General features: G+C 41.4%; 1 protein-coding gene across 3 annotated transcripts in view; it reads right to left on the reverse strand.

The window, feature by feature from the left end:
• Nucleotides 1–13,663, reverse strand: part of LRRC63 (leucine rich repeat containing 63) — a 71,352-nt gene that overhangs the window by 13,085 nt on the left and 44,604 nt on the right. For all 3 annotated transcript variants that reach the window (XM_073614144.1, XM_073614143.1, XM_073614145.1), the window contains 3 exons: nt 11,105–11,203; nt 9,297–9,433; nt 1,336–1,419 (listed from right to left, as the gene is read on the reverse strand). In XM_073614144.1, coding sequence (XP_073470245.1) covers nt 1,336–1,419; nt 9,297–9,433; nt 11,105–11,203 — 320 coding nt within the window. The remainder of the gene's footprint in view (nt 1–1,335; nt 1,420–9,296; nt 9,434–11,104; nt 11,204–13,663) is intronic.

A 13,663-nucleotide genomic window follows, 5' to 3' on the forward strand; every position in this document is an offset into this window, starting at 1 on the left:
CAAGTATCGGTACTCGTACTCAGTGTCAAAAAAGTGGCATTGGTGCATCCCTAGTTTGCAGAAAAGTTATATCATCTACAAGCTATGTGATATTTTTATGTAATTTTTTTTTTTACTAGTAATGTCAGCGATCTGTGATTTTTAGCGGGACTGCGAAATGTTCTCACCTGATCTGATGCGATCTGATTCCTGTGCGTGTTCACGGTTCGCACTGCGATCTGTGAACCGTTCTGGGGGTGTCATTAACATTGTATTGACACCCGCAGTGGATATAATCGCGCTGGTTCCTGCATCGCTACAGTGTGAACCTAGGAGGAGTGACACTTTTTGGGGACCAGCGACCAATACAGTGATCAGTGCTCAAAAAATGTCACTGTACTAATTAAACTCGCAGGAAAGGTGTTAACATCAGGGGCGATCAAAGGGTTGAATGTGTCCCTAGGGAGTGCTTCCTAACTGTGTGAGGGATGCTTTAACTGTGGGAAGACAGAGATCCATGTTCCTGCTTAGCAGAAACACAGGATCTCTGTCTTGCCTTGTCACAGAACGGCGATCTGCCTTGTTTACATAGGCAGACCGCCATTTTGCCTCTTTCGGGAACGATCGGCAGGTCCCACAGGACATCGGGTCCACTGGACCTGCTGACTGGCTCCTGCTGTGTCCAATTACAGCGGGAGCAGGTCGCCGGCAGTCTGCCGCAGACCCGAAAGTGCAGAATCGCGTACCTGTATGTTATTCTGCCTGTAGGAGCTGCTGCTCCGCAGTACATGTACGTGGGGCGGTCAGCAAGCGGTTAATGTGGCAAAGAAAAGTATAATTTAAGGCTAGCTTTTATGACTAACATTTATAAATAAATATCAAATTTATTTAAAAAATCCAAAATCCTAACAACTACATGCAAAGCAATTCACAGCTCTGCCATGAGCTACATCGCTAATCTCATCACAATATATTACCCAAATCATCCTCTTTGCTCCTCTCAAGACCTCCTGTTCTCTAGCCCCCTTGTCGCCCCCTCCCATGCTCAGCTTTAGGACTTCTCCAGAGTGCCTCAAATCCTCTGGAACTCCCTACCCAAATCCGGCTATGCCTTACTCTGTCCGCCTTTAGGCGATCCCCAAAAACCCATCTTTTCGGGGAGGGCTATCCCACCTCCACCCAATAAACTGAACTTTTACTTACTCCATCAGCTCATCTCTTACAGTTATTACCTTTTGTATCCCTTGATCACCCCTTTTAGATTGTAAACTGTCACAAGCTTTGTATTTCTTGCAACCGCATAGCATGTGGCTCATTCTACTAAACATATACAAACAAATAAAAATGCACAATTACCTGAGATTAGAGATATCATTTGGAATTAATGAGATGTTATTATAGGACACATCCAGCACCTGCAGATATGGCAGAAGAAACAGTCTGAAAAAAAAAAAAAAAGGTCTGTCAAGCAATACGCAGGGAGCTTGATTTACTAAAGTCAGAACTGTGGTGAAGGGAATCTGGGCTTGATTTGCTAAGGCTAAAGTGAAATGCAACAAATAGTGTATTCTTCACATGATGCCCTCATTTCACACTGAGGTAAATAATATCCCAGCAATAAATAGTCCTCTGAAACTAGGAACAAGTTTGAGAGCTCCTTTGCAACTCTTGCTGCGCTGTTTTATTGCATGTGTATTAAGGCAGCCCATTCATTTGGAATGGGCTCCCAACGCAACACAAACACATTGCAGCAAAGTACACATTATGTGCATCGTGGTTCACTGCAAGGCACGAGTGCACTGCTAGCTACTGTATTTATATGTTGGGATGACAATCAAATTGTAATGTGGAGTAAAGTGGCTTGTTTGAAATTAGTTAAAAACTGTTTAAAACCAGTCTGTCATAAGTAAAGTAGGTGGACTTCCATTGCTGACCTCCTTCTAAAAATACAAGTTATACGATTGTTATGCTGATCCTGAGTCACTAAGTCACTACTGAGTCACTGCTTCATAAGAAGTATGCAAAAAGTGAAATCGGTACTCCTGATCCACAAAGATATTCCTAATCAGTGACTCAGCCAGGCAACTAACATTTTCAAGAGGAGATTACCACACTGACATTGGATACAAAAGCACTATCTGAATCTCTAAAAAATGTAATGTGCTGGAGTTCTGACAGCACCAAGGAATATGGGTGTCTGTAAGCACTAAGCAGGAATTCGGAAATAGTAGCAGATATCCATTTGGAGAACCTTGTGTACAAGCCTTAAGAATGGCATACAGTGCCTTGAAAAAGTATTCATACCCCTTTTCCACATTTTGCCATGTTACAACCAAAAACTTAAAAGTATATTTTTGGGGGGATTTTATGTGATAGAATCATTCCATTGTAGCTCTGGCTATAGGTTTAGGGTCGTTGTCCTGCTGGAAGGTGAACCTCCATCCCAGTCTCTAGGTTTTTGTAGACTCTAAGGTTTTCTTTTAAGATTGCCCTGTATTTGGCTCCATCCAACTTCCCATCAACTTTGACCAGTTTCCCTGTCCCTGCTGATGAAAAGTATCCCCACAACAGAATGCTGCCACCACCATGTTTCACGGTGGGGATGGTGTGTTCAGGGTAATGTGCGGTGTTAGTTTTGAGCCACACATAGCATTTTGCTTTTAGGTCAAAAGTTAAATTTTGGTCTCATCTGACTAGAGCACTTTCTTCCACGTTTGCTGCTGTGTCCCCCACATGGCTTCTTGCAAACTGCAATGGCTTTCTTCTTGCCACTCATCCATAAAGACCAGATTTGTGGAGTGCACAACTAATAGTTGTCCTGTGGACAGATTCTCCCACCTGAGCTGTGGATCTCTGCAGCTCCTCCAGAGTTACCATGGGCCTCTTGGCTGCTTCTCTGATTAATGCTCTCCTTGGCCGGCCTGTCAGTTTATTTGGTTTGCCATGTCTTGGTAGGTTTGCAGTTGTGCCATACTCTTTCCATTTTCGGATGATGGATTGAACAGTGCTCTGTGAGATGTTCAAAGCTTGGGATATTTTGTTTATAACCTAACCCTGCTTTAAACTTCTCCACAACTTTATCCCTGACCATGTTCTTGGCCTTCATGATGCTGTTTGTTCACTAAGGTTCTCTAACAAACTTATGAGTGTTTCACAGAAATGCTGTATTTTATATTATTATTATACAGGATTTATATAGCGCCAACAGTTTACGCAGCGCTTTACAATATAAAAGGAGACAATAAAGTAACAATACAATAAAATACAAGAGCATTAAGAGAGCCCTGCTCAGAAGAGCTTACAATCTAATAGGGTGGGGCAGGTGGTACAAAAGGTTGTAACTGTGGGGGATGAGCTGATGTAAGTGGTAGGAGATTAGTTGGAGACATGATAGGCTTCCCTGAAGACATAAGTTTTCAGGGATCGCCTGAAGGTAGCAAGAGTAGGGGATAGCCGGACCAGTGGAGGTAGCGAGTTCCAGAGGATGGGAGAGGCTCTTGGAGAAATCCTGGAGATGAGCATGGGAGGAGGAGACGAGAGAGTTTGAGAGTAGGAGGTCTTGAGATGTTCAAATCTTGGTATATTTTGTTTATAACCTAAACCTGCTTTAAACTTCTCCACAACTTTATCCCTGACCATGTTCATTGGCCTTCATGATGCTGTTTGTTCACTAAGGTTCTCTAACAAACTTCTGAGGGTTTCACAGAACAGCTGTATTTATACTGAGATTAAATTACACACAAGTGGACTCTATTTACTAATTAGGTGACTTCTGAAGGCAATTGGTTCCACTAGATTTTAGTTAGGGGTATCAGAGTAAAGGGGCTGAATACAAATGCACGCCACACTTTTCAGATATTTATTTGTAAAAAATTTTGAAAACCATTTATCATTTTCCTTCAACTTCGCAATTATGTGTCACTTTGTGTTGGTTTATCACATAAAATCCCAATAAAATACATTTACATTTTTGGTTGTAATATGACAAAATGTGGAAAATTTCAAGGGGTATGAATTCTTTTTTAAGGTACTGTAATCTACGATACATTAAACATTTATGATTCATCTGGTCTATAAAACTACCTGTGTTATTTCATTACAAAATCATCAACAGAGGAATATTTTAGGCTGTTCTGACAAGAAAAGCTCAACAGGAAGTCCCACCTCTCTCACATTCCTATTGGCTCATCACTATGATGGGCTGCCTTACTGGCCAATAGGAATGTGCAAGAGGTAGAAATGGAGGTAGGCTTTAGCACACTGAGGAAGTGCCAAAGCTTTGGTTGTTTTGGCTTGGTTTTGTTTTAGAGGCATAGTGCTTTTAATTCAGTACTTTAAGATTGACATATCCATAATGTTATCATAAATACTGCAAACGCATTTGTGAGAGAAACAAAGGCACCTGGCCTAATGTCACTTTATTTCATGTTAAAGTACAACAATGTGCTGTGTGACTGGACTAACACTGCTAAATGCTGATACTGAATAGGTTCCCATGAGCACCAAACCATTGTCCTTTCTTCAAGATTTTAGATGATCAGTCAGCTTGTGGTGCTAAAAGGCAGCGAGCCTAGCATAACGTCTGAAGAAAAAAAAGGAACAAAAAAAAAAAAACCAGGCATGTGGGTGGCCAGTGCTACAGAACCAAACCACTATATTTTCCATCTTGTATTAATATATCTATGCTAAAAATACCCACATCCTCAACAAAGCTTTTAGAAAGAAGACCAGTAACACATTGCCACCTCGATTATTTTATTTGAATGTTATCAACCGGTGAGTGTTTAACCACCTCAATACCGGACACTTTCACCCCTTCCTGCTCAGGCCAATTTTCATATTTCAGCGCTGTCACGCTTTGAATGACAATTACTCAAAAAAATCCTTACAATTTTGAAAACAAAAACATGTTTTTCTTTGTTTCTGTTATTAAATATGGCAAACAAATAATCTTTCTTCATAATTTTAGGCCAAACAATTAAAATGTATACTGCTTCTTCATTGCTGTGACAAAAATAACCCAAATCAGTGTATATTATTTAGTCTATGTGAAAGTTCCACAAAATAGCCAGGACAGTATAAATGACCCCTTTTTGGAAATTAGACATTCTGAGATATTTAGTAAGAGGTATGGTGAGTTTTTTGAAGTTGTAATTTTTTTGTTACGATTTTTTTGAAAAAGAAGAAATTAAAAAATAAAAAGATTTTTTCCCCACAAAATTGCCATTTTAACAAGTTATTTCTTACGCACAGCATAGGCATACTTACACCCCAAAACACATTGTGCTATGACTTCCAAGTATGGGGATACCACATGTGTGAGGCTTTTTCACAGCCTAGATGCACAGAGGGGCCCAAAATCCAAGGAGCACCCTTGGGCTTTCAAGGAGCATAAATATCACGTAAATTATGCATCTATTTTCCTGACTACCTATCACGTTTTTGGAGGTCTGGAGAAGCAGGACAGTGGAAAAACCCACAAAATGACCCAATTTTGAGAAGCAAACACACCAGCGTATGTATATTCTATGAGGTGTAATGAGTTTTTTTATGTAATTTTTTTGCAAAAATGCAGGAAAAAAAATGAAAATGTATTTTTTGACAAAGTTTCCAATTAATAGGATATTTCATACACACATCATGGACATACTTAGAATTACATCCCAAAACACACTCTGCTACGCCTACCAAGTATGGTGATACTACATGTGTGAGACTTTTTCACAGCTTAGCCATATAGAGGGGCCGAAAATACAAGGAGCAGCTTCAGGCACTCTAGGGACCTAAATTACGCATATAATTTCCTGACACCCCTGGTATTTTTAAGAGGTATGATGAGTCTTTTGAAGACTTCATTTTATTGCCACGTTTTGGAAAACGCATAAAAAAATTAATATATATATATTTTTTTTTTACACAAAGTTGTCCATTTAATAAGATATTTCTCACATGCAGCATGGGCATACTGAGAATTACACCCAAAAACACATTCTGCTACTCCTCCCAAGTATGGCAAAACCACATGTGTGACACTTTTTTTTTCTTGTCTAGACTGATTGTGTACTGGACATTGTATCTTGTGTATCACACAAATCAACCAATTGTGTCAAAAGCAATTGTACTGTAAAGGTTACCTATGCATAAGTGGTCAGGGAATAAAGCTTAGTGTAGAGTCACCTATAGCAGTCCCAGTTCCTATAAGTCAAGCAAGTCTAGCCTACTGGCACATAGCTGCCCCAGGACTGCCATGTTCACTGGCCTGGTGTCTTGCAGGAATGTAGTCAGCAGGATGTGCAGATGGGTCAGTTTAGGCCGCAGGCAAAGACATGGTCAGCAAACAGGCAAAAGATCGGTCCAGGCAGCAAACAGAAACGTGGCCAATAAAGAGACCAGGGTTGCTACATTTGGCAGGCAGAGGCAACACTGCACTGATGTACTGGTGATCAGACACACTGTAACTAGGGTGGCAGTGATCAGGGACACTGTAACTGGTGTGGCAGAGATCATGGACACAGTAACTGGTGTGGCAGAGATCGGGGACACAGTAAGTGGTGTGGCGGTGATCGGGGACACGGTAACTGGTGTGGCGGTGATTGGGGACATGGTAACTGGTGTGGCGGTGATTGGGGACACAGTAACTGGTGTGGCGTTGATCGGGGACACTGTAACTGGTGTGGCAGTGATTTAACTTGGTGTGGAAGTGATTAGGGACAATATGACTGGTGTTGCGGTGATCAGGGACACTGTAATTGGTGCGACGGTGATAAGTGACAATATGACTGATGTGGCTGTGACCAGGGACAATATGACTGGTGTGGCGGTGATTAGGGACAGTGAGTGGGTGATGGCGTGTATAGACACTGACTGGTGTGGTGGTGATTTGGGACAATGTGAGTGGGTGGCGGTGATTAGGGACACTGTGAGAGAATTGCAGCTGTTAGGGATACTGACTGACAGCACTGGTCTGATGATATTGTACTGCTGTGGCGGTGATCAGATATAATGGCTTGTGGCACCGACATACAGTGATATCAGAGCAGCTAGCCATTGTACATGATCACCGCAACAGCGGTACAATGTTACCATAGTGACATTGCACTTGCTCTGGTAACAGCATGTTAAATATATATATATATATATATATATATACATATATATATATATATATATATATATATATATATATATATATATATACCCCTCACATTTTTGTAAATATTTTATTATATCTTTTCATGTGACAACACTGAAGAAATGACACTTTGCTATAATGTAAAGTAGTGAGTGTACGGCTTGTAAACCAGTGTAAATTTGCTGTCCCCTCAAAATAACTCAACACACAGCCATTAATGTCTAAACGGCTGGCAACAAAAGTGTCTACACCCCCTAAGTGAAGATGTCCAAATTATGGCCAAAGTGTCAATATTTTGTGTGGCCACCATTATTTTCCAGCACTGTTTTAACCCTCTTGGGCATGGAGTTCACCAGAGCTTCACAGGTTGCCACTGGAGTCCTCTTCCACTAGTCCATGACAACATCACAGAGCTGGTGGGTGTTAGAGACCTTGTGCTCCCCCACCTTCCATTTGAGGATGCCCCACAGATGCTCAATAGGGTTTAGGTCTGAAGACATGCTTGGCCAGTCCATCACCTTTACCCTCAGCTTCTTTAGCAAGGTAGTGGTCGTCTTGGAGGTGTTTGTGATCGTTATCATGTTGGAATATTGCCCTGCGACCCAGTCTCCAAAGGCAGGAGATCATGCTCTGCTTCAGTATGTCACAGTACATGTTGGCATTCATAGTTCCCTCAATGACCTGTAGCTCTCCAGTGCCGGCAGCACTCATGCAGCCCCAGACCATGAAACTCCCACCACCATGTTTGACTGTAGGCAAGACACACTTGTCTTTGTACTTCTCATCTGGTTGCCGCCACACACCCTCGACACCATCTGAACCAAATAAGTTTATTTTGGTCTCATCAGACCACAGGACATGGTTTCAGTAACCCATATCCTTAGTCTGCTTGTCTTCAGCAAACTGTTTGCAGGCTTACTTGTGCATCATCCTTAGAAGAGGATTCCTTCTGGGACGACAGCCATGCAGACCAGTTTGATGCAGTGTGCGGCGTATGGTCTGAGCACTAAGAGGATGACCCCCCACCCCTTCAACCTCTGCAGCAATGCTGGCAGCACTCATACGTCTATTTCCCAAAGATAACCTCTGGATATGACACTGAGCACGTGCACTCAACTTCTTTGGTCGACCGTGGTGAGGCCTGTTCTGAGTGGAACCTGTCCTATTAAACTGCTGTATGGTCTTGGCCACCGAACTGCAGCTGTTTCAGGGTTTTGGCAATCTTCTTAGGCCATCTTTATGTAGAGCAACAATTCTTTTTTTCAGATCCTCAGAGTTCTTTGCCATGAGGTGGCATGTTGAACTTCCAGTGACCCGTATGAGAGAGTGAGAGCGATAACAAATTTAACACACCTGCTCACCATTCACACCCGAGACCTTGTAACACTAACGAGTCACATGACACTGGGAGGGAAAATGGCTAATTGGGCCCAATTTGGACATTTTCACTTAGGGGTGTACTCACTTTTGTTACAAGTGGTTTAGACATTAATGTCTGTGTGTTGAGATATTTGAGGGGACAGCAAATTTACACTGGTAAACTGGTACACTCACTACTTTACATTGTTGCAAAGTTTATTGTCACATGAAAAGATATAATAAAATATTTTCAAAAATGTGAGGGGTATACTCACTTTTGTGAGATACTGTGTATATCTATATCTATATATATATATATATAGTCACCAGAGCAGTGCTATCGTAGTGACACTGCACTACTCTGGGAGGGTGATCAGGGATTATTTTTTTTTTCACTCTGATTGCTTATTACAGTAATAATCACTGTAATAAGCAATATCTAACATTGTGCAAAGGTTTTATTCATGCAAACTACTGTGATGCTGTGGTTGGTAACAGCAATCCTCTGGTACATGGTCTTTAATTGGCCCTGGTACCATGTGATCACAGCGATCACCACAGTAGTATCAATGACGGCCTTTGCTTACTATTGTAACTTTGAGCTCTGTAATTGGTGACAGCAATCAAATGGTACCAGGACCACTCTGAGTGATCAGTAATTGGCTGTGTCCAGTTACATCCAGTTACAGATCGCAAGCCTGTCACATCCAGTTACAGATCGCAAGCAGTTCTGGGTGGACATATGGATACATTGGCCGGGCTGGAACTGGTTGAGTTTACTTTTACCACATGCATCCACCATGCTTTGGAAAGGATAAATGCATACCCATCTGGCAGAGAAGATAATGAGCAAAATGACACTATCAAAGTCCTGAGTTTCTTTAGGTTGTGGATCCCAAATGGAATGTCTTTGACTGGGTTGTTTCTAAATTTTAGAAATTCCAGATGTTTTAGTCTGTACACCTGAAACAAATGAAATACAATGTTTACTGCATTTCAGAATAAAAATATTTTCCAATTACTTGTGAAATAAAATGCATTTCTTTAATATTCCTTTGTATATTACTGTGAAAGATTTATGCTATGTATATACTGTATATATACACTGTACATACATATTAAAGCTGCACTTTTCTGGCTAAAATGAGAATCACGATTTTTTTGCTTAGAATAAAGATCACAAATCTCTCATGATTAGCGTAACATCATTTTTCACATTATACAAAAAAAATTGGGCTAACTTTACTGCTTAGTTTTTTTTTAATTCATTAAAGTGTATTTGAAAGACTGCTGCGCAAATACAGTGTGACATAAAATATTACAACAACCACCATTGTATTCTCTAGGGTCTCTGCTAAAAAAAAATATATATATATATATATAATGTTTGGGGGTTCTAAGTAATTTTCTAGCAAAAAATACTGATTTTAACTTGTAAGCAGCAAGTGTCAGAAAAAGGTTTAGTCTTTAAGTGGTTAAACTGACTTAATTTACAGACAAAGTTCATTCCTTTGATCTAAGAAGGAAATGATGTAGAGATAAGCTTGGCAGGCTGCCTGGATTTTTTTTTGTCAGCTGTCAGAAGTGAGCAGAGAACTTTCTGCACTTGTTACATAGAATCAGGAAATGCTGTTTTAAGATCGGCAAGGTGATAGAATCGCGACTTTGATTCTTAACGATTAATCGTGCAGCTCTAATACATACACACAGAAAAAGAAAACATCCATTAAAACAACCCTGTCATGAAAACTAAACTGGCCAAAAGGAGAAAGTAAATACTTACCTCTCCTGCAGCCCAGTCTGCCAAATGCCACCCCTTTGAAGAGGGATTATCTATTGAAGTCTGCTAAGAAGGCAATACTTCCAGGACTGTTCACCTGGTCCTCTCACCGATATAATGCAAAGTGAAAAAAAAACATTGCAGCCAAGCAAGTCAGTGAAGTAAATTATCCAATTCTCTCTCTTTCTGTGTGGATCCTGGACTTGATTTACTAGAGAAGAAGAGCATGTTTACTTTGCTTGGTGAATTTTCTGTTAGATAAGTGAAAATTCAGGTTGCAAAAAATACCCAACTACGTGTAAGGAGAAAAAAAAAAAAAAAAAAGATTTTTTCTTGCACATAATTGGATGATTAAAGTTAGAAAGTTTTCTCTTTATTCACTAAGCTACATGAAAATTCACTTTTCAAAGTGAACATTCTCTACTCTTTTGGTAAATCAACCCATGATTTCAATCAGAGAGACAGTCTGAAAGGAAGCAGCTACTGCACTGCCTTCTCTTAGAAGGGAATTTATAAAAACTGGAGCAGACAGAATCTGGAGCCATTGTGAATAGTAACTCAGCCTCCATATTCAGCGTGTTCAGTTAAGCTTTGAAAATGAAAGATAGAAGCTGATTGATTGCCATGTACAGCTATCCCAGTTTTGATAAATTGCACTGATAATGATCTGTGATCCTGTGTTATAGGTGCACCTTGCACTTTGTAATAAATGCTTATTTGTAAAATAAAATATTATGTACATAAAAAAAAAAAAGTTACACATTTGAACAAATGAATTAAAACTGACCCTCAAACCATCCACTTTAAACATTCATGTATCAACGTTCTTAATTCACAGACTAAATTCAGCTTACCTCTGTAGGAAATTGCCAGAATTCATTAAAAGACAAGTTGAGGTAGAATAATGTATCATATAAGGGAGTCAAATCTGGAAGTTTTGAAATAAAATAGGCCTGGTTAAAAAAAAAAAAAAATCACAGGTGTTAAACAATATACAGTAGACTTTCTGCTAAGCAAGTGGTCTCCAAACTGCGTCCCGAAGCCGGGATGTTGCCCTTTGCTAGCCTTTATTCAGGTCTTTGGGCACTATTTCTCCCACTGACACCAACAGTGGAGCATAATTTCTCCAACTGACACCAACGATGGGGCACTATACCTCCCACTATTATCACTGTTCGTCCCAGTAATACCAATGATGGGACACTATTCCTCCCACTGACACCAATGATGAAACACTATTCCTCCCACTGATACCAATGATGGGGTACTATTCCTCCCAGAAATACCAATGATAGGTAGAGTTAATTAATAGAGAGAGATTAGTAGAGTAGAGATTAGAGAGAGAGTAGTAGAGATTAATCTTTAACCAGTTGCCGACCACCTCACGCAGTTATACTGCGGCAGAATGGCACGGGCAGGCAAAATCACGTACCTGGCTCCGATCGGACCCCCCGGTGCCCGAGGCGGTCTGCTTCTGTCTGGGAGTGATCAGAGGTGAGGGGGAGACCATCCATTCGTGCCCCCCCCCCCCCTGGGATCGCTCCCAGCCAATGAGATTCTTCCTCTGCTGTTGTATAGTAAACAGCAGCAGAGGAAGTGATGTCATCTCTCCTCGGATCGGTATTTTCCGTTCCAGCGCCGAGGAGAGAAGACATCTGAGTGAGTTGCACAACACAACACACACAGTAGAACACGCCAGGCACACATTACACCCCCCAATCACCCCCCCCCCCGTCACACTGACACCAAGCAGTTTTGTTTTTTTTCTGATTACTGCATTGGTGTCAGTTTGTGACAGTTAGTGTGGTAGGGCAGTTAGTGTTATCCCCCTTTAGGTCTAGGGTACCCCCCTAACCCCCCCTAATACATTTTTAACCCCTTGATCACCCCCCGTCGCCAGTGTCACTAAGCGATCATTTTTCTGATCGCTGTATTAGTGTCACTGGTGACCCTAGTTAGGGAGGTAAATATATAGGCTCGCCGTCAGCGTTTTATAGCGTCAGGGACCCCTATATACTACCTAATAAAGGTTTTAACCCCTTGATTGCCCCCTAGACAACCCTTTCACCAGTGATCACCGTATAACTGTTACGGGTGATGCTGGTTAGTTAGTTTATTTTTTATAGTGTCAGGGCACCCGCCGTTTATTACCTTATAAAGGTTTAACCCCCTAATTGCCCGGCGGTGATATAAGTTAAGTTTTTAGGATCTGATAAGGTCTGCGTCGCCCCAGGCAGCGTCAGGTTAGCGCCAGTACCGCTAAAACCCACGCACGCAGCATACGCCTCCCTTAGTGGTATAGTATCTGAACGGATCAATATCTGATCCGATCAGATCTATACTAGCGTCCCCAGCAGTTTAGGGTTCTCAAAAACGCAGTGTTAGCGGGATCAGCCCAGATACCTGCTAGCAACTGCGTTTTGCCCCTCCGCCCGGCCCAGCCCAGCCCACCCAAGTGCAGTATCGATCGATCACTGTCACTTACAAAACACTAAACGCATAACTGCAGCGTTCGCAGAGTCAGGCCTGATCCCTGCGTTCGCTAACAGTTTTTTTGGTAGCGTTTTGGTGAACTGGCAAGCACCAGCGGCCTAGTACACCCCGGTCATAGTCAAACCAGCACTGCAGTAACACTTGGTGACGTGGCGAGTCCCATAAGTGCAGTTCAAGCTGGTGAGGTAGCAAGCACAAGTAGTGTCCCGCTGTCACCAAGAAGAAGACAAACACAGGCCCGTCGTGCCCATACTGCAGCATTCGCCAATCCGAATTGGGAACCGACCACTTCTGCAGCACCCGTACTTCCCCCATTCCCATCCCCAACCAAATGTAGTCGGCTGCATAAGAGGCATTTTCTTAATGTCCTCCCGAGTACCCCTACCCAACGAACCCCCCCAAAAAAGATGTTGTGTCTGCAGCAAGCGCGGATATAGACGTGACACCCGCTATTATTGTCCCTCCTGTCCTGACAATCCTGGTCTTTGCATTGGTGAATGTTTTGAACGCTACCATACACTAGTTGAGTATTAGCGTACAGCATTGCACTGACTAGGCACACTAACACAGGGTCTCCCAAGATGCCATTGCATTTTGAGAGACCCGAACCTGGAACTGGTTACAGATATAAAAGTTACAGCTACAAAAAAAAGTGTAAAAAAAAAAAACACAAAAAAAATATAAAAAAAAAATAGTTGTCGTTTTATTGTTCTCTCTCCATCTATTCTCTCTCTATTGTTCTGCTCTTTTTTACTGTATTCTATTCTGCAATGTTTTATTGTTATTATGTTTTATCATGTTTGTTTTTCAGGTATGCAATTTTTTATACTTTACTGTGTTTTATTGTTAACCTTTTTTTTTGTCTTCAGGTACGCCATTCATGACTTTGAGTGGTTATACCAGAATGATGCCTGCAGGTT

This window comes from Aquarana catesbeiana, linkage group LG02 (genome assembly GCF_042186555.1).
Source record: "Aquarana catesbeiana isolate 2022-GZ linkage group LG02, ASM4218655v1, whole genome shotgun sequence".
Taxonomy (NCBI): Eukaryota; Metazoa; Chordata; class Amphibia; order Anura; family Ranidae; genus Aquarana; species Aquarana catesbeiana.